At 39.0% G+C, this 22,177-nt stretch overlaps 1 protein-coding gene across 1 annotated transcript in view; it reads left to right on the top strand.

The window, feature by feature from the left end:
• SRC (SRC proto-oncogene, non-receptor tyrosine kinase) overlaps nt 1-22,177 on the top strand; it is a gene marked incomplete in the record, with an annotated part of 1,446,557 nt that overhangs the window by 1,220,296 nt on the left and 204,084 nt on the right. The window contains 2 exon segments of the mRNA XM_044090212.1: nt 13,281-13,430; nt 15,452-15,607. Of these exon segments, the coding sequence (XP_043946147.1) occupies nt 13,281-13,430; nt 15,452-15,607 (306 nt within the window).

The raw sequence follows: 22,177 nt of genomic DNA, 5'->3' as shown, positions 1-22,177 counted from the left end.
CAGGTTGAGAGCTATGGTGGGAAGCGAGAACTGAACTCACTAAATGATAGCCATTGAGATTCAGTCTTCCTATTTATTAGGAAACTACTGATTTGACATAGTGGTATGTTGCTGTGACTGTAGTGCATAGGGTCCTGGATTCAAGACTTGCCAGTGAAATGCATGGTGGTAACACATTTTATTCTAGCAACTTTCCAAAGTTATGCAAGCAATGTTTAAAATGTGTCCCTGGTTTGTGACCTTTTGCCCCCTCCCAAAAAAAAAAAACTGAAGTTGAAAATAAGTGCAAGAAGCTGTGCAAGATGCCTATGGCTTACACTACTGTCATTCTATTTATAGTGTGGGTGTGGAAGTAGGCTTTTATGATGGAAATATTCTGAATTGGGCAGTTTTGTCATTATTAGTTCATACATTTTGTTTCATTGCCTACAGTACAGCCTACTGGAAAAATGTTCAAACAAATTTATGCGCTCTGTCTTACAAGTGTCTTGTAGTATACAAGGAATATAACTTAATAGTCAGGAAGGTGCATCAAAAAAAAGAACGCACGTACGTTTCTTGATTTGATTGATCAATGATTTGAAAACGGCCCAAAGGTAATCTTTATCCACCACTGGCCGGATGCATTTTCTTTGGATGTGGTGTGGGTTTCAGTGCTATTTCAATGGGTGTGATTTTTAAGGGCAGAGAAGTTTTAATGCCAAGTCTATTTTCATTGAGACAGTATTGCTTTGTTTAGCAGACGTCTGTTAGTGTTTGTGCATTGTTGTACTACAAAATGTAAAAATAAAATCCAAATAATCATTGCAGAAGTAAAGCAGTATCCACACATTAGTGTTTATGGTAAATTGGGCGAAATCGCCAGGTAATGGGACATTGGAATAGCTTCAGGGGGATTCTGGTGCCATATTTTGGTTTTCTGTTCTTCAGTTTGCATTTGAAAGTTGGTATCCCACAATTCCAGTGGTGTGGGTGGGGTTACGTAAGTATGTATGTAAATTAGATGTTAATCAGCGTACATATTTGTACCTATTTTTCATGGGCCTTATCCAGATTTTTGATGTTTTCAGGTTGAGAGGTATGATCTATATCCTGCCTCTTTGAGAACTAGCTCATGCAATTGTTAGACTATTTGGCATTTAGAAATCACAGGTAATCCTTAGTTATGCATTTGTTGTTGTTAGATTTAGGCTGCAACAAACTTGAAGAAATAGGTAGCATAGTTCTAGTTTGCCTGGAAAGTAGTCTTTGAGCAGGCGAGCCAAGAATGTCATCACTTGGTATGTTTCTGAAATTAAGCAAATATAAGAATACATCTGTATTGCAATGCTTTGACCTTTTCAAGTAATTGCTTTGCCTTCTGCACTGAACGTTCAGCTAGACCATTGGACTGAGGATATTCAGGACTACTATTGACCTGTACAAAGTCCCATTCTTTTGCAATTTTCTAAAACAACTGGCTAGTAAATTGAGTACCAATGTCAGAAAAACGTTTGTGTGGACTGCCATTGAGAAATGACGTTTCAATTTAGTAATAACAGCAGTTGAGGTAAGTTAGGTAGCAGTAGATCAATATCAAACCAATTCAAATATGAGTCTAATTGAACCAAGTAGTTTTGATTGTTCCACTCAAAGATATCAATTGTTGTAGTAGATCAAGGTAGTTCAGGAATTAGACTTAGCTGAAGTGGTTCTCTTTGCAAATGTGATCTAATATTATTGCATACTGAACAAGAAAGAAAGAACTCTATCAATGTTGTTTGGTAATGAAGGCCAAAATACTAATTATCTTGCTCTTTTCTTAGTGTATGTGGACCCTGGGTGACCACAGTGCAAAATCTGGATATATCCTTGTTTAAGGAAACAGGAACAATTTTAGGACAATTCATCTCTGTAAGGAAAATGTTTGCACTTCAGGTGAAACACTAGATTGCTTTGATGGCCATCTGGCATTAGTATAATGAATGAGCTTCTGCAAAATTGGATCAGTTTGAGTGTGATCTCTTAACTCATCAAGTCTTGTGGTGGAAAAATTACACACAGACATGACATCAAAATCCAAAGTCTCTGTGTTAAGCTGTTCTGTTGTAATTCTGGGTGATACGGATAAGGTATCAGTCAAATAGAGTAATTTGCCTTTAGTGTAGACCATTTTGAAGTTGTACTTTTGCAATTTGAGCATCATTCTCTGTAATCTTGCTGGAGCAGAATGCATAGGCTTCTTTAGAATAGTAACTAGAGGTTGATTATCAGTTTCAATCTGAATAACTTGACCATAAATATAATCATGAAACTTGGAACATTCAAATACTATTCCAAAAGTTCCTTCTTAATTTGAGCATACTGCATCTCAGTTTGGGTTAGTGTTCTAGATCCATAGGCTACTGATCTGCCCTCTTGAAGTATAACTGCGCCTAGACCAAATTTTGAAGCATCACGGGAAAGAGTAACTTGTTTGTTCACATCATAGTATCCTAATGTAGGTGGGATGGCAGTTTTCTGCTTGAGGTCTTTAAATGCCTTCTGGTGCTATTCCAGCCATGACCATGCAACATTTTTGCATGTGAGCTCTTTTAAAGTTGTTGTCAACTCACTGAAGTCTGGTATAAGTTTGCCTAAATAGTTGATCATACCCAGAAAAGCTGTTTGTTTGGTCGGGTCTAGTCTCAAGCCTGTACTCATAAACAAATGACCTATGTACACAACATCTAGAAGTCTGAATTTGCACTTAAGAGGATTGAGGTTCAATTTTACTTCACTTGCTGTGTCTAGAACTTTCTTGAGCTTTCTGTCATGCTCTGGTTCACCATTGCCTCTAACTAGTAGATCTACTATTATGGCACAGGGATAACCTAATAAAATTTGTTCCATTGCACGCTGAAAAACTTCATTTGCAGAATTTATTCCAAATGACATCCTTAGGAATCTGTATCTGCTAAACGGAGTAACAAAAGTAGTTAGAAGGTGAGGATTTCTGATCCAGTATCACTTGCCAGAACAAACTTTCTGCATCCAAAACAGAAAATACAGTGGCATTCGGTATTAAAGCTGCAACCTCTTCAACTGTGTCTGATACAGTCTTTTTAATGCTTTGTTCAAATTTCTTGGGCAAATGCACGTTCTGATTTTGTCTGAGCCTTTTTTGTGAGTGGCTACCATAGACGACACCCATTTGGTTGGTTCTGTGACTGGACAAATCACACCCTTCTGCACCATTTTATCCATCTGAGCCTTAACTTTATTTTGCATAGCTATCGGAACTCTTCTTGCTGGACTGACTACTGGAGTGACCTCTGGGTCTAACTTCATGGAATACACAACTGGAAGTTTGCCTAACTTGTCATTGAAAACATCAGCATACTCGGAGAAAATAGCTTCTGAAAACTTATAACTCGGAAATGGACTTATGGGATGAGCTTCTTAAGCAAAAGAAAGCAGACTCATTCTTAAACTATCTTTGAGATCCAGTAAAGATTGCACTGGTCTTCGGACTACACAGAATAACAAGTTGTAACAGTTCTTGACCAGATGCCATGAAAGCATTACTGAGCCTTCGGTATGAATTTCTTCACCTCCATAAGCAACAAATCTTGCCCTACTGCTAACATTGAGTTGTTCGTTAGTTCTCACTCTAACAAATGTGTCTGCTGATATAACATTACACTTTGAACCAGTGTCTACTTTGAGCTCTGTGGATCTTACATTAATCTGGACAGTACAAAACACTTTACTTTTTGTTAATAAGTTCACTGCATCAACTCTTTCACCAAGCACTGATGCGCCATCTACATAGAAAGCTGACTGCATTGGCTCTACTTGATCAACTTGCTTTTTCGTGCGACCTTTCTTTACAACTGTGTGAGGCTTACTTGAGTGATTGAGCTCTCTGCTTCTTCTGTTTTTGTCTTCTGCTTACCTGATTTGCAAAACTTTTGGAAATGGTTCTATTTTTTTACACTTGTGACATTGCTGACCAAATGCTAAGCACTTCTGTCATTTAGACTCATGATTTGCACCACAATTGCGACAGTTAACAATAAAGTTAGATTTGGGTTTTGCTGATTCATGCTTAGACTGCACTGAGCTGGCACTGGAGCTTGCACCTTTCTTGGAACTTTCTAGAAAGCCTCATACCTTCTTTGTAAAACCCTGTAGCTGCCACATGCTTAGGCCTGCTCTTGTTTGCCACATGTTGCATACTATCTACATGTGCTCTGGAGCCAAGTGAAACCATGATCCTTGTCACCCGCAAGCGTACTTGTGTGTTTCTCTGTCACCTCATGGATTTGACAAATCTCTTTGGCTTTGCTCAACATTAAATCACTGTCACGAAGTAAAATCTTTCTCACAGCAGCACTGTTAATATGACATAAAAACCTGTCCTTTATCAGCTCATCTTTTAAATCACCAAACTTTCTTTGTGTCTAAAACCGGACTAAGGTCACTCACCTCACATCACCCATAACTCCACCCATTCCCACCCCCTCTCCCATCCTTGCTCAGCCCATTTTGTGACATCGGCTGATGAGAACGCCCTCTTTTTCTGTTCTGGATGCCTGCTTTCGCCCAATTTCTCCCCAGTTGCCATTAACACTGTCCAAAACTCACAGTGTGCACACTGTCTTCTGCTTTACCTCTACAGTGATTACAGTTACAGATTTTTGGATTTAATTTAAAACATTTATTTCAAATTTTATAGCACAAACCACTGATACATATTTGCTAAACAAAGCAAAGTGAACAACGGGACACTGTGCAAGTAGCATACTTACTGTTCACACTGTTTGAAGCATCATGATTAGGGCATACCTAACATGGATCCCCTTCCCCACAAAAGATGAAAACACCCCGAAGAAGATTATATTAGTTAGGGGTTGGCGACACCCAAGGCAGAATTAAGAAGAGCCTTTGGAAAATAGTAAAGCCTTTCACAAAGACTATTTATACCTGGGTGCCACAAGTAAGCAGCACATATAGTGGAACTTGCTTAACTTATGCACTTTACTTATAAAATGCATGCCCCCTGTAAGCCAGTACCCTGTATCACCGCAGATAAATCAAGTCGGGTATTATTTATTATCAAGCTTATTGCCAGTCTTTTTCAACCATGACACTCTGAACCACCATGCCAGTATGCCAACTCCAGTTTTTCAAAAGGAGAGCTTTGCATTATGCATATATGTAGCTATGGTAGCACTACTGCTGCTGCATACAAGGATATAGCCTGGCATGCTCTTTGTACACAACTGTGTCCATTATATTTCTGAATATTGCTCGTAAAATATGTACTGATGCAAGAATATTTCTAAACTATTTGTGCATAACCTTTTCAGAAATACAAATATTACTCTAAAGACAATCTTTGTCTTAGTTGTAGAAGGCTTCTATTGAAAATTATGTACCCACACTGAGGAAGATCTGACTAAATGTGCACATTTCAAATACAAAAAAAAGTAGGGGGGACACTAGGAGAATTGTAAGTACAAAATGGAAAATTCTGAATACACCCTTGTCCGCACATCAAAACTAAAAGCTGTCTTTTCTGGTGTACTCTTTCATGATTTAGCTTACATTTATTTTTTTGTCTGCAAAAACAAACAAAATTAAGTACCTCCTCTTTCATCCTCAAAACACAGCAATGTCTTTTTTCATCAGAGGGGCGCTGTCTCGTTGCCAGCACCTGAACCATGGTCTTCCTCCTCTCTCTCCTTCACATAGCCACCTCTGCTAGCTGGTGCAACATGCTCTTTCTTAGGTTTGGAACTGCATTCTTCTTCGCTGATGCAGCCGGCTATATCAAGCAGGCCCTACCTCACTTTCCTCCACTGTATCTTCTTCCTTTGACTGACTGACACGTCTTGCGATCATCCTCTTCATCGCTAGATTCCGGTCTCCTCTGTTGGAACACACTGTTCCTCTTTTTGAACATAATCCACCTTTAAAATCCTGACTAGAGCACAGTACTCCAAGCTTCATAATTAAACTATCAATGAATCACGGAACTGGCTGCTTAGGCTTAGCTAGCTTAAAATTTGCGCGTGATTAGATTTCCATTCCACGCTAGTGGTGTGCATGTTGTTGTAACAAGCACGCATGATGATTTTTGTAAGCTGTAACTTAAAGGAGAAGATGGCACTAATACCGCAATCAACCTGTGCTGCACTTGCTGTAAAAGTGGGAGGGCTCTCACGGCGTCAATGGTGGCACAAAACCCGGACTTCACTAGTCCGGTTTTGATGATATTTGTTAACCAGATAATTTGTTTGAAAACCGGACGGTCCGGTCAAAAAACGGACAGCTGGCAACCCTAAAACTGACATTTTAGCTCCGTTTCTCAAGTCAGTTATATAAGCTGCAAATGTTTCCCCTGATTTCTGATATCTTGTGTAAAACAAATGCCGCTCTAATGCAACATTTGTCTGGGGGTTACAAACCTCTCTGAACTTGCGCTTCAAACACTCTGGGTCTTCCCTTGATTCAGCTTGTACAACAATATGGCAGTCTGCACCTTCTCTTTCATATCCTGCTGGTGCATGCACAAATGAACGCGATCTTTGTATGGCCTCTGACCCTGCTAGGTTTAGAAAATGAATGCCCTTGTGCGTGCATTTCTATCTGCATAAGCTGCTTCTATAAAAATATCGTACTGTTGCTCAAATATTCTCCATTTCTCTACAATATTCCGATCAAATACAAGTGATAGGGGTATTCAAAATCCATCTGCCATATTAACACATACCAGCAAAGGGTTTTGCAAATGAACATAAACATACACACACACATATGGCAGAAAATAATGCCAGTGATTGTCTGATGGCTTTGTACTCTGAACTTATACCTTTGTTGGGCTTTTTGGAATTATGCAAATAAACAAACTAATAGTACTTTCGAATAACTGGACTTTACAAAATAAACTTTTTGGGCATTTTGGTACTTTTGTGATGTGGTAAGGGCGAAAATACTGAAGTCATTTATCATCATCTGCTAAAGTCATTTACCATAATTTTAAGAAACATTTGAGAACTTTGCAATGTGACTGAATAACTCATAAGCACTGTAATTCTCTTATAATGTTGTCTTTTGCAGGAAAAGACCTCTTATCAGTGTAAGAAACATGTCAAGTAACTGCACAATGCGAATAAATCGAACATCTGTTGCCTTAAACTCTAACTTTTCGAAGTAATTGCACTTTGTAAATAACTGCATACAGCACACTGAAAATGGCAGTACCTTGCTAGGCAACTCTCTACAGTATGAGAAACACTCTGTAATGACGCCACTTTGTGAATAGACACACCCAGCACAAGAAACTTTTCGAAATGGCTATACTTTATTATCTGTATTACACAAAATAGTTGCACTTTGTACACAAACTCTTAGAAATACATGCACAGTAATAAGGACACACTGTAAGCACTTTTACACACTTTGAGATACTTCTAATAACTCTAGTTATGCCTTTGATGCAATACGAAGTTGTAGTTATGCCTAAATGCAGCACTTTGCCAAAACACATGCAATTGCCTTGGTTTATTTTGCTTAATGTGACCCTTTTCTTATTATATTCGTTTTTCTCATTTAAGCCCTTTTCACGCCCAGTATACTTTTCATGTGCTCTTTTTACTCTAAATATGCCCAGCTTTGCCTTGTACACACTCGTTTTGCTTTAAACATGCTCGTTTTTGCTTTGCTGTTAATCATTTCATAGAATACTTTTATCTTAAACATTTTCTTTAGTTAACTTTTTGTACTTTCCACTTGCCTGATAATGCGGGTTGTGCACTTGCAATGCCCCTTTTTTGTCTTTCGTATCGAATAAATAGTTTGCGTTATTTCTCATTACCTTTGATTCTTTATGGTTATGTTTGTACTCTTTTCTCTTGGTTTTACCTTCATTGTCGTCTTTGCACTTCATGGCTCCGAATATTCTTCTCTCTTCCATTTAGGACACGACAAAAGAGTCTCAGTGGGTTCTGTTCAAGCAGCTTTATTTTATACAAATACATCACTCTAAAGACTTACTGACTCTAACTTAAGTAACTTATATACAGACTAACAACTGTGATCATTCATGCTCACTCTCTGCTCCTTCAAAATGGCACTAGGTATTGCACGCGTCTGGAACTTGTACATGCACATACAGTCTCGCATGTGTCTTAAAGATATAGCACACACACTTTAAACTCTGATCTACACTGTTTTTGGTTCCTCTGTCCTAGTTCAGTTGTCTAAGGTTCACTGATCAAACTCCAGTCATTGGTGGCAGAAGGGGCCACAAAATTCTTACAACTTGAAGTGCATCTGCTTGTTTAGTGCGGGTCAGCTTATTAACTCGTTACTTTCTTATCTCAACAGATTCAAGTTTTTTTCTTCTTTAATAGACTCTGGTTTCTAATCTTAATTCAGAAAGGCATTTCTGAGTGGCCATTTAGAATCAGCAAATTTAATTGTTTGTTTAGTTGTCATTTCATTGTGCTAACCAAGCCTTAATGAGCTTGTAGGGAAAGGCTTAGAGAAGCCATCCAAATAAGCAGTTTAAATCAAAGGAAAATTTAATGTTACAAGCGTAAATTGATCAATTGGTATATATGCAAAAATACAGAAATCTTTACTTTCATTGTGCAATCAGGAATGTGTTACTAAATGGTGTCACAACATACCGTAAATTTATCACATAATGTTTTTGTTCAGCAGACGTGCTGACACCATACCGCTCAACCTGTTAGCACAAAAAACGGGATAAAGCCAAAAATAATGGGGGGGGGGGCAATTTTAAATGTTGCTCTCATAAACTTAGAAAGTTGCTAGAATAAAAAGCCTTGTTCTACCATGGGTTTTCTGAAGGATGTGAAGTCTGAAACTCAAATACCTGTCAGGTTAGTGTTGTCGCCACACAGCAAGAGGTTCTCCCGTTTGATTCTTGGCTGGAGCGCCTTCTGTGTGGAGTCTGCATGTCCTCCCTGTGGTTGAGTGATGTTTAAAGACATGCAGGTAGGTGCTTGCGTGAATGGGTGTGCCTTCTTTGAAGGTTGGGTGTCGGGCTGGCACCTCGGCACCGTAAAAATCCACTGCCAATCATTAGCGGACCAGAGTTCCGCTGTGGCGACCCCTAACCAGGAAAAGCCGAAAGACATTAATTTGTTTATTTAGTGAATTCAGTCCTCACTTAATTGTCACAAAATTCCAAAAACTACAAATTTTATGAGGAGCAGACCAAAAATATGAGGCAAAAATCAGGACATCCTGTAAAAATTCAAACAGTTGAGAGGTATGTAACTAACACAGAGTAATACAGATAGGTTAACCTTTCAATATAAACAAAATACTCCTAGCTGCTAGGTGGGTGTCTCCTTCATTGACTGCATAGAGAAGTATTACAGGGAAGAATGCAGTTACCTGTTTAACATTTGTCTTAAATGTTCTTTAATAATTGGATTATTAGTTTGCTTTTGGGCACCAACCGTTTTTTCATACTGTTTTTAAATGTTCTTTAGTTGTATTGTAACTCATGCAAGTTATTTTTGCATTCGTTCTTCAAAAGCTTGATTTGTATTATAGTTGTCTTAAAGTTTCTTTAGCTATTATAAAATTAGTTATTTTCCAGTGTTACGTGTTCCTGGTTTCAGTGTACTTCATTTGCTTCATACGTTTTTCTAAACTGCTGTCATGGTCTGTGGTCTTCCGATTGAGTTAATTTATGTGACTGAAATAGCAGCACAGTAAACTGCATGCTTAGGTTGCCACACTGCAGATGAAAGGTATATTGGTACTTAAGTGGTTATAGGAAGAAATGCTTTTTTTTCTCCACTTCTTTTCAGTTTGATTTAATTTTTCTCTTCAGAAGGCTTTCACACATCTTCCACTTTTCCAGTGCAAAAGAAAAAGAAAAATATGTTTCCTTAAATGTGTTTGAATCATCTTTCTTTATCTTTTTTCAGATTGTGCGTCGTTGCTCTCTTGCATTATTTTTTGAAAGGTGCTGCCCTTCTGCATACTGTTGTCCCTTAATGGATTTGAGAGTTTCTGCTATTTCCTTCCTCCTTTTAGCACTTGTTTATCTAGTTCTTTTAATCTCTGTTCATTGACTTTGTATCATTTTATGGTCTCCATGTCTGCCAATCACTGAACCACTGCCACTGTTCATTTGTTGCTTATCACTGGGCCAGGCCAGTGTCACAGTCATCATTTAGGCAGCCATGAGGGGTATTTTGTGCCCTTACTGGAATCCCAGCAGTAAGGGCATGTTTAAGCTCTAAAGCCAGCTTATGCATGCTGTGTGCAATCTGTACTACCTGAGGAACCGCTATGTCCTCTCGATGTGAGTACCCCCTCCTATATCCGCAGTGACTGCTTTTGCACTGAGAGTTGGTGACCAGATGCCTGCCTGTGTGCAATCCCGGTATTCCTTGCCAGTCCTTAAAGGACTGCAGCTTTAGATGGTCTTATCCACTCCTCCTTGGATATAGGTATGCCTGTCCTTCCAGTCCAAGCTCTAACAGACATCCAAGCCAGTAACATAACTCTGATCACCTGGTCTAGAGTCAGGTTTTTATCCTTCTGTACATGCGGAGCAAGTTCTCTTTGTAGAGTTTTGTATGCCATTATTGTATGGCTAGTTTGCATGTGTTGGCCATGTTTATCCAGGTTCAGTAGAAAAATCTGAACTATTGTTTTGTCCTTTTCTCTGACTTGCTTCTTGCTGTACCAGATTTTGAATTGTATTTCCGCTACTTGTGTTGTTCCTTGCTTCCTTGTTCTAGATAGTCTGCAGTGAATCCATCACTATGACTGCTGTAGGACTTGGCTTCACCACTGTCGCCAAGGTTGCACTAGTACACAGTTGCCAAGTATGCAGCCTGCAAAATATCCCATTCTGCCTGTAGCCTGAGCAGTATGTATATTTCTTCTTCATTGATGCCATGCTGTGCTTATGATGAATACATGTGATGCATGTATGTTGCTGATCTCCTTCAGTACCCCCTCTTTATATGTTGGTGCCTATGTGCCCCACCATCAGTTAAGGCCATTGATTAAATGGGAGCACCAGTTCACCTTCACTGTAGAGAAAACCTGCCCATGGAATGCCCATTGTCCTTTCATCTGACCATTACTGAAGAATGGTATGTAGTAAGGTGTGGTCACGTCACTGCATCATCATGGTGAGTTATTCATAATTAACTAATGTACATACATTCAGATGAGATCATAGTTTCAACCATACTGGTTCAGCTTGTAGAATCAGAACCACAAAAATGTAGAAATCATGTGTATTAGTACAACTGTTAGAATGATCGGTGCATGGAACATTCACATTTTTAAAAGTCAAAACACAAATTCTTTTTTTTTTTCAAAACAGGTTTATTGTTTTAACATGTAAGAGAAATATCATAACAATTTTATACAAGTAATTAAAAATAGGTATTATTATAATATTCAGCAAAACAACTAAAGTATTTACAAAGACATCCACTACAATCAGATCAATTAATTAAACTAAAATACCATGCTATTGAAATTAAAATGTTTTAACAAATTTTGTAAATTATCCCATACAATAAAATAAGATGTTTTTCTATTTGTTCTAGTCCTAATTGTGTTCATTTCCATATGGCACACTATATTCATAACATTTTTAAATTCATTGAACGAAGGAGGTGTATCTGAAATCCAATTTCTAGTTATTATTTTCCTAGCCACTGCTAGAATAGACCATAACAAGGGAAGCTTAACCTTTTTAACACTTTGAGGTACAGGTGTGTTGAATAATATAAGAGATTTAGAAATAATGAAATTATCTGTAAAAGAGCCTGCTAAAATTCATTAATTGACTTCCAGTATTCTTTCAATTTTATACAGTCATAAAATATATGAGCCCAGTCAGCATTAATTTCTACATTACATCTCTTACATAGATTATCTTTATTATTTATTTTATTCATCATCAAAGGTGTATAAAAGATCTATGTAAAATTTCCATGTATAAAGTCTCCAGACAATGGAAGACGTAGTTCTATAAGCAGATTCCAATATATATTGTTTATCTTGTTGATTTGGTGGGTCCCCATTAATAGAAGTGAAATAATTCCATTATGAATCTACACTGTAAAAAGTTTCTTGTCTGATAACTTTATGTATGTATGAAAGTTTACCTTTATCAGAAACTTTATGTTGTAAATTTAATATCAAGTAATCAATCAGTGTTGGAATAGATTCTTTAACAGTTATGGACATTAAATCTATTTTATTAATGAGATGTTGTCTAAAGGTCTGAACCTGTAACCGGCAAGTTTCTCTTAGATCAAATTCTTGTTTTAAGAAATCTAGATTTTTAACTTTATCAGATATCAACTGATACCAGTACTTTAGATCATTATCTATAGCTAAATGAGTTCCTTCAGAAGTAGATGACAAAAGCATACCCTGAGTATACATTATAGGAAATACAATAACATTCCATTCCCTATACTTAGGGTGCATGAATATAAAGTTACGATAATTAATAATAATATTTAATGGGTAACAAACCATATGTTTAGGTGTAATAGGTGAAGTACAAAATTCCTTTAGTAACCATAACATGGAGTTATTTACAATCATATTTTTATGTGTTAAGGAGATTTTCATGAAGTGTATACTAATTAGCTCCCAATAATCTTTCCATTTTGTGACATATGACTGATCTATTAATAAAGTAATAACTTTTACAATAGAAGAGATAGTATATAAATTAAAGTCTGGAAAAGAAATACCCCTTGAGACCAGCTATTAGTATGTTTCTTTAATGCAATCCTAGGTCTATTAGGTGCCCATAAGAAATTTAACATTAGTGTGTTCAGTTTCTTGATAATTATTTTTGTAGGTGGAAGTATTATTGATTGTATTAAGTATAAAATCTTGGGGAATATTATCATTTTAATAATTGTAAGTCTCTCCTCCATAGTAAAAAACATATTATTCCAGGTATTAAAAAGATTTTGTATATTAAGAAAACAGGTATTATAATTATTTTATATAATAGATTTAATATCTTTAGATAGTATTATACCTAAATAAGCAGAACACAAATTCTAATGAATACGTTTTCTGTATGACTAATGTGTTGCCTCAACATAAAATACAGGTAGATACGTGGTAAATAGGTGGTATTGAAATGCTGACATTTCAGTAGTTTGGGAGTAGGACTTTTTTGTGCAGGTGTTCCATCTGCTAGACTTTATAAATGCAACCCTTGTGTGAAACAGCATATTGCATGCTCTTAACTTCATCTTTCTTCATTGCAGGTGCATACTGCCTTTCTGTCTCGGACTTTGACAGTGTGAAAGGTCTGAATGTTAAACACTACAAAATTCGTAAACTGGACAGCGGTGGCTTCTACATAACTTCTCGGACACAGTTCAACAGCCTGCAGCATCTAGTGAACTATTACTCAAGTAAGTCCTGGAAGACAGACAAAAGATGTGAGTGCATGTAATTTTATTTTTAAGACACTGCAACACCCAGATCCTATACTGTCCTGCTGCGTGCATATGTTCGTGTATTTGGGGAAGGGGCAGAATGCTGTTCAGATGTTGACGAAAAACTGCTAGCCAGCAGCAAAATGTTAATTTGCCCAGTGGTTGGCTGGCAGATGCTTGTCCTGGAATTAATGCCATCCGTTATCCAAACTGGAGTTTAACTGAGACAAAGAATGTTGCCAGCACCATCAGGGACAGGGGTGCCACTGTGGCTTTCACTTTTGTAAATTTCAGTTTGTGCATTTTCGTTTTAACTGTAATTTAAGTTTCCTTTTGTGAGCTTAATTTACAGAGGAATCCACTTAGGGAGTACACTTAGCCATTTGCTTATGGGAAGGGGAGACTTCTCCAAGACAGTATGCACCTTTTTCTTGAGATGCAAAAGGTCCATTGAGCTTTTGTCAGGCAACTAAAGAAGTAGTCAAATCAAAGGCAGTGCAGTTTCTGAGCTTATGACAAGTTAGACCCTTATATGACTGATTCACCCAGCTTTCTTATGTCATTGGGAATGGATTGTAGCAAGGAAAAGGAAGACAAGAAGGTGGCATTTACCACCTGGTGGACAGCAACACTGCTAGCTGCCTCTAATTCATTCTACACCCTGCTACTATTAAATTAATTGTCGCTCTCTATTCTGGGTAGAATGTCTGCTGTACAGAGGAAGAAGGGAGATCCTTTATCACTGTGTTGAAATAAGTAATGGAATCCTGCATGCAGCCCACAGCAAGAAAGTTAGAGGAAAGACTAACCGTGCCAGCAAGAGCAGCAGAAAGAAAGTAAAGGCACTCTGGAAGTAATATTCTGCCTCATTCTGGAAGCACTGGTGAAAATTACACAAGGGAATTTTCATCTCTTAAAGATGAGGTCTGTATTTGGGGAATTAGGCACCATTAAGTTCACCTTGGTAGGCAGGATGTATTTCAGTTGTGACATAACAGGCCAGTGCATGTTATACTTAATGTAGTATCTGTGGCCTAAAGCTCCTTGCAATAGTACTTAAAACTGTGCTGTTTTATGTAACTGGTGGTGTGGTGCATGTTTCATTTCTGCTGATGTGACTAGAGAGAATTGCTTGTACTCTTTATCATCCCATACCCTGCAGAGTTTGTAACCTTACATGTAAAACGGTCATCACCACAGGTCTAGAATTCATAAAAATAAATAAGGTTGAAAGTATAGAATAGTATATGAAATTTATAATGATCAGGTATGACTGAAAACAAAATGTAAATTGAAAGTTTACAGAGATGTGCCATTCGTTGGTATGCATACATTATTCTTGCGTATGTTGCCAACATGTATATTATGTTAATAAGAAACTGTCGAGTCTTATTAACAAGGATGTATGGAAAAGGTGGTCAGGACAGCATTTGCTTTCCATTGAAGGTATCAATCATTTTTTTTTTGCCTGGCACAGTTTGAACATTTACCCCCACAGTATTCCACTCTCCCATTTTTCTACCATCCCCCTTTCAGTAAAGAATACCATTTCAGTGACCACATCTTTCCTGATGTGGTGGAATGAATGTTGCTGAGGCTGTGATCCTCAACTAGATGAGATTTTTTTTTTTTTTTTTTGCTTTTGCTGTGCCCTCCTCCCCATTTCATACTACATTACTGCATTACACATATATTTGTGCACAGCCTTTGATAGGTGTAGCACTTCCCCCAACTTCCTGTGGCTCAAGCTGCACATCAGGTGCTGCTAACTGCTGCAGGATACTTTCTTCTTCTTCAGCCAGAATTGGCTTCTCAATTCACCCTGTCCTCTCCAAAAGGCTATTCATAACTTCCAAGGGCTCTGTTTGAATTTGGGGTAACAGAAGGGCCTCCATCATTGTGTTTTCCTCTCTTAAAGCAGACTTTTTGTTTGTTTGAAGTGACGGACTGATGGTATACTTTTTTGTTGAATTTTTTTTTTTTTTTTTTTTTCCCAGAACATGCTGATGGTTTGTGCCATCGGCTCACAAGTGTGTGCCCTACTTCCATTCCACAGACACAGGGACTTGCCAGGGATGCCTGGGAAATCCCAAGAGAATCCCTTCGGCTGGAGGTAAAACTTGGGCAAGGCTGCTTCGGAGAAGTCTGGATGGGTAAGGTGTTCTTTTTTTATCCATTGTTTTTACTGAAAAGTTTAACAACAAAACATTACTATATGATGATACAAATATTACAAAGCAAATATACTTATCTAAAAGAGCAACTGAAATAACTATTTACAGTGGTGTCTACTATAAAGTAAAGCTTTTTAAATAAAAAAAAGAAATCTGATGAGTAGTTAAGGTATTCTTAACTGACCTTTGTCTAGTTTGGAATACAGTGTATTAAATTATGATGGTACTTGATATACTACAATGCAGAGAAATTGAAAGTGTGTGTGTGAGAGAAGAGCGACTGTGTTCAGACAGTGATAGCCAAGATTTTTTTTTATTTCTCTCCTTCCCTTCCCTTTTTCACTTTATTGTACTTAGTATGTCAGGTTGCATCCTATGTTGGTATAATATAGGAGTCTTTTTGTGGTTTGCACAGTCTGCTGCCATGTTCTCTGTAATAAACAAAGGTTTTGACCCCCCCCAAAAAAAAAAAAAACAGTTCTTTATGGCTCAGATAGAAGGAGGATACATTCTTCACTGATGTGATTCAGTCAGACTTGTCAATTGGGTAAGTTATGCTGATCTTTGACTTGATTTTATTGGTGAAATCTGGGAGGTTAGCATGCGTGAAACTAGCTGTATTTTATACTACAGCTGGTATAATTCTGTGGTTGACAGAATCACAATATTCCAAGCCCTGCTCTTCACATAGCTGATATATTTCTTTGTTTCTCTTGCATTTGGTGTGGGAAAACAGTTTGCAGTAACATAGTACTAGTCATCCAAGTGACCGTCTTTGCTTGTGCATTTATGTAGAGAGTAGTACTTCATTATCCTGTGCTGGTCTCCAGTCTTGAGCAAGAACTGGACCAAACCAAGAATCAGATTCTGTGCTTCCATTTAAAGAACATTGAAAAAATGTGTATTCTCCGTGCCTGAAACACTTTTTAGCAAATGCCTCCACTATGTAAGAAGAATTATTTAAACTAAATTATTCAGCTTAAAATGTAATTGTAATGTTATATTTTGTAACGCTACTGTATGCATCCCTGCCCCATCTCCCAAAAGCACTGTGAGCATTCAAACCCTGTGGGGAATCATTGAATGTCCTTCCATTTCACTGTTACAGTATTCTTTACAATAGGAAACCCCTGCCAAGGGGGGACCAATGTCCGGCTAGTGTACCAAAGTCTTTAGGTTGCTTTAAGGTATGCTTTACATCACACGTATGCTCCTTGCATGTGTAGGGTAGGGCATAAAGGTGACATCTAGACATACCATCCTCAGAGTTTCTTTGCCGCCAGTCCAAATGCCATTTTTTGATCATCGGTCGGAACGCTTGAATTGTTGCTGGTTCACCAAGCCATTTCAGATAAGTGCCCCTTTGGGGTTTTTGCATTTATCTTTTTCTTTTTGATTGTTTGCTTGTAGGGTTTCATGTCATCCAGAAGGGGTAAATGCCAGTGCAGGAGACCGATTCCCCATAAAGACCATCATGAGCAGTGCTTATTTTGTCTTGGCACTTCCCACAAGCATGCATCCTGTTCCATTTGTCAAGCTTTCATCCCAAAGAATTTCCATAGTCTGCTTTCTTCTTTGCTCCTGTATTTAGAGAACCAATATCTTAAGCTTTTAGCAAAAGACATTGTGGGGGAACTTCCTGATGTGAGGGTCAGCCATCCTTGAAGAAGGCCAAGAAGTTTAGGTCTGATTCTTCCATTGTACTTCCTCTACTGGACATCTCTGTTGAGGCTAGTGAAAGCCAGGAGGATTGAATGTCTCCTCCTATGGAGTCCTTTGCCGTGACCACTTTGGAAGCTGGCATGGATCTGACCTCACACACGTACATGGATGCTTTGCAGATGTCTATTACAGATGTTTAGAGGGAACCTTGGCTGATTATTACAGAAGGGCCTAGGGGTGTTTCTCAAATTTTGGTTAGAGAGGGCGTTCTGACTGTGGTTGTGGAATGTCGTCCGACGTCTGAACCTTCTACGTTTTACAGGGCAGATGTCCCTTGTAAAAGAAACAAAAACAGAATTGTTTCTATTGCTCCTCAGGACCCTCAGAATGAATGTCAGAACTTCACTCGGGGTTTGTTTAATGCCTTTATGTTTTGAAGCCTCCTCAAGAAGTTTCTGGTCCTGGTCCACCTTGGTCCTCAGCTCCTCTTAAAAAGGTCTAGGGAACAGGATTCCTCTGAAGAAGAGGTAGATTCAGATGAGGAATTCCTTGCTTATTCATCCCAGATTCCTTCTCCTTTAGATTATGGCTCTGAGGAATAGTAGTCTACTAGTCCTGACACTCCTTTTGAGGATATTTCCTTAGGAGATACAATTTCCAGGATGATAGAATTTTTGAAATGGTGTTGTGCTCAGGTTCCTGAAGTGCAGAAAAGGCATTAACAATGTAGAAAGGGACTCTCCCAGAACTTCTGCTGTTCCTTCTGTTTAGTCTGCCTTGTTTGATGCCTTACTACTGCTTCTCACGCTCCAGACTCCCAGCCCCCCACCCCAAGGTTTTACAGGGTGCCTGAAGATTACAAATTCCTTTATAGATGTCCTTCAGCTGAACCTTCTTTGGTGTCTGTCGCGTCTGACAAACCATCTCAGTTACTGCCGTCTACAAAGCTTCTGCCTTCTTATAAAGGCAGTAGGACTATGGAAAGGCTAGGTAAGATGGTTTATACCTCTGCTACCTTGGCTTGTAGGGCTGTTAATTACCGTACGCATATGTCTAGATAGATTTTTGGCTCTTCTTTTTCAGGCCTGTCAGGTTATTTCTGCGTTTCTGATTCTGAAGGGAAGACTTTTGCTATCTCCTTATTTGGGACTTCTCAGATGGCTCGTCATGCTATTAAGTGCAGTTATGATGCAGCAGATGCTCTTTCCAGAGCTTCTGCTTTTGGCTCAGTAATGAGTTATTCCTGGCTTAAGCTTCAACCTTTGCCTGATGATATTAAAGCTAAGATGATGGATGCTCCTCTGGATAACAAACACTTGTTTGGTGCAGCTGATTTGTTTGTCTCTTCAGGATAAGGGCAAGCCTTTGCAGGAGCTTAAACATGTTTTTGTTTCTCCTGTACCTAAGATTCAAAGAAATCACCCTAATAAGCCAACCTTTGTTTGTAGGCAGTTTTACCTCCTCCCAAGGGTATGAAGGGGAGATAAAAGGGCTCCTCCTGCTAAAGCTACCCAGACTTGTATGACCCAGAAATCTCCTTTTCCTGACCAATCAGGTGCTGTCTGACTATCCTGTTGTTCCTGGTCATATTCCTCTTTTTCTTAATCTTTCCCTATCTCTTCCAGTTTGTTCAAAGATTACTCAGGATTCTTGGGTTCCTTTCATCATCTGCCTGGGCTATTACATAGTCTGGAAATCTCTTCCCCTTTTCAGAGGCATTCTTCAGCCTCCTCAGGAACAGTTGGCTTTCTTTCCAGAGGTGCTTCAGGATCTTTTGACTCCGGGAACTATATTCAGGAGCTTCCAGTTTCCCAAAGGGGGAAGAGGTTTTACTCTAGAATGTTTTTGGTCCCCAGGAAAGAATGCACTTGCAGACCTGTTCTATACCTCTCTCATTTGAACACCTTTCTGAAGGTTCCTTCCCTTTGGATGTTGTCCTTTCAGACTTTGTTCCCTTTGTTACTTCCTAAGGCTTTTCTAGTGTCTTTGGACCTCAAGGATGCTTATCTTCACATTGATATCCATCCACTTTTCAGGAAGTTATTGCATTTCTCTGTTGCTTCTGGCATTTTCAGTTCTCTGCTTTGCCCTTTGGTCGTTCTACTGCCTGAGGGTATTCACCAAATGCCTTGATCCTGTGATTGCATTTTTTCAGGCTAACAGGGATACAAGTCTTTCCCTACGTAGACAATCTCCTGCTTCAGGCATCCTTTCCAGATATTTTACTGCAGCATCTTCACTTTGCCATTTCCCTTTTGCAAAGCCTGGGGTTCACTATAAATTTCCAAAAGTCTTTTCTGACTCCTTCACAGATCGTGAATTTTTGGGGTGCAGGATCCAGATTGTTCCAGTGCTGGCATTCCTGCATCCTCCCAAGGCCTTGACTCTTGTTTCTTTCTTTCAATCCCTTCTTTCTCTGGCCTTAATCACAGCAAGGGAGTTTCTGATGATATTCCTATGCACTCTTTTGCCAAACCTCCACATGAGAAAACTTCAGTGGTTTCTAAAGTTAGTTTGGCTTCAACATTCTCATTCCCTGGACTACTTAGTTCCTTTTCTTCCATGCCTCAAGCTGGAATTTCAATGGTGGATTCAGCAGTTGACTGTCGATCCAGGCCTCTTTTTTCAACCCCCACTTCCCTCTCTCAAGCTGTTCACAGAAGCTTCAGAAGTGGGATGGGGAGCAGCCTTTGACTCTCTAAAGCTGCAGTGTCCTTGGGTGCCTCAACAAAGGAAAATCCACATAAATGTAAAGGAGATGAGAGCTCTTCTGCTGGCTCTTCAAGCTTTTCATCCTCTGTTTTCCTCAGGGTCTTTCAAAGTATTTACAAACAATACCACAATGATGTGGTATGTCAACAAGCAAGGGGGGATGAGATCTTATCTCCTTTGCCAGTTGGCTCTTCTAGTGTGGGACCTAGCTGTCCAGTATCTGGTGACTTGTCAGGCAGTTTATATTCTCTCAGGTCAGAACACTGTGGCAGACTCTCTGAGCAGGTCCATAACACAGTCCCACAAGTGGATGCTTCACAAGGATGTGTCTTGACATTGTACACCAATGGGTTACTCCTCAAGTAGATCTTTTTTCCATCCCCTCTGAACAGACATCTTCCTTTATTTTGTGCAAAAGTCCCAGGTCCTCTGGTCTGGAAGGTGGACACGCTGTCCTTTTCTTGGAGGGGGATGTTGTTTCTTTATGCCTTTCCTCCTCTTTCCCTCATTCCAAAATTCCTGTACCAAATGTACAAAAGTCCCAGGTCCTCTGGTCTGGAAGGTGGACGCCTTTTCCTTTTCTTGGAGGGGGATGTTGTTTCTCTATGCCTTTCCTCCTCTTTCCCTCATTCCAAAATTCCTGTACTGAATACAGCAGGATGCGCTCAAAATCTTGCTGGTGATGCTCTTTTGGCCCAGACAATATTGGTTCCCTCCTCTTCTGCATGTAGCCAAGAGCAGTCATCAGAACTTATCTCACAGAGTGGGATCTGCTCACACAAGATAAGGGATCTCTCATCCATCCTCAACTGTCAACTCTTCAGCTGACACTGCGGGTGATAGGGTTTTGATTCCATACCGACATATATTTTCTGAGGACATGCTTAGGGTCCTGCAGGAGGTCAGGAAGCCTAAAATTAGGAAATCCTACTTATTCAAATGGAATAGGTTTTCTGTTTGGCGTCTTTCTTGTAACCTGGGTCTACTTTCTGTGGTTATTCCTTTGGTTATATCTTTACCTGTGAGAATTGCTCAATGCTGGGTTGGCTTATTCTTTTGTTCTGCCCACTTATCAGCTGTCTCTGCTGGTCTGCCTTTATCACCTCTTTTAGCTTCTAGATTTGAGGTTTCTTAAAGGCATCCTTCATGTTAGACCTCCCGGAAAGCCTGCACACTCCTTCCTAGGATCTTAATTTTGTTTTAGGAAAAATTGACCCAGGCTCCTTTTCAGCCAGCAGCTTCAGCTTCTTACAATGTTCTTGGAAGACTGTACTTTTTTTTTGCCCTTACTTTGCCAGATGGGTGGCTGAGCTTCAAGCTCTTATGGCTTGTCCTCCTTTTTTTATTTTTCCATAAGGACAGGGTGTATCCCTTCATTCTAATCCTTCTTTTATATCCAAGGTGGTGAATGAGTTGTCTCTTAATCGGTCTATTAATTTGCCCACTTTTTTTCTTTCTCCACAATCTGCAAGTGAAAAGGTGTTCCACACCTCGGATGTGCATAGCCGACTCAGATTTTATTTGGATAAGACTCGGACTTTTTGTAAATCTAACCAGCTGTTTCTTAACTTTCCTCCTAGATCCTTAGGTTTGGTTGTTTCCAAAAAAACTATTTCTTCTTGGATTTCTAAAGCCATTTCCTTTTGTTATACCTTCCATGGCAAGAGCCTTTCTTCTTTTGTTGAAGATTATTCTACTCAGGCTATGGCTTCTGGTGATTTTTTTCAAGGCTTTGGATACTAATACTATTCTAGAGGCAGTTACCTGGTCTTCTGTGCATACATTTACCAAGCACTATAAGTTGGATGTGATTTCCAGAGCTAGAGATGGCTTTTCTAGGGCCATTCTTCATGGGTTCCTGGAGAGTTCTGCTGGTCCATCCTACCACCTCTCTTCTTCCTCAACTTTTGCACTCCCCCTGTTGCAAAGAATATAGCAGCAGTGAAATGGAAGGACATAGTACAATTGTGTAAGATCTTACCATAACTGTGTATGTCCTTCTCTTCACTGTTGTAGTATTCACTCCCTCCCTCCTTCCCTCAGTTCTTTTCTCTTCTGGATGTACTGGTTACCCCTTTTTTTTCCTTGGAATGGTGTTCTTACTGGGGCTGTCATTTCTGAAGATGGTATGTCTGGATGTCACCTTTAAGCCCTATGCTATATGCGGGGAGAATA

Source organism: Protopterus annectens, chromosome 12.part0 (genome assembly GCF_019279795.1).
Source record: "Protopterus annectens isolate FY-2018-M chromosome 12.part0, PAN1.0, whole genome shotgun sequence".
NCBI classification, from domain to species: domain Eukaryota; kingdom Metazoa; phylum Chordata; order Ceratodontiformes; family Protopteridae; genus Protopterus; species Protopterus annectens.
The sequence above is the reverse complement of the archived record's forward strand: the minus strand, read 5'-3'. Positions and strand labels throughout refer to the sequence as shown.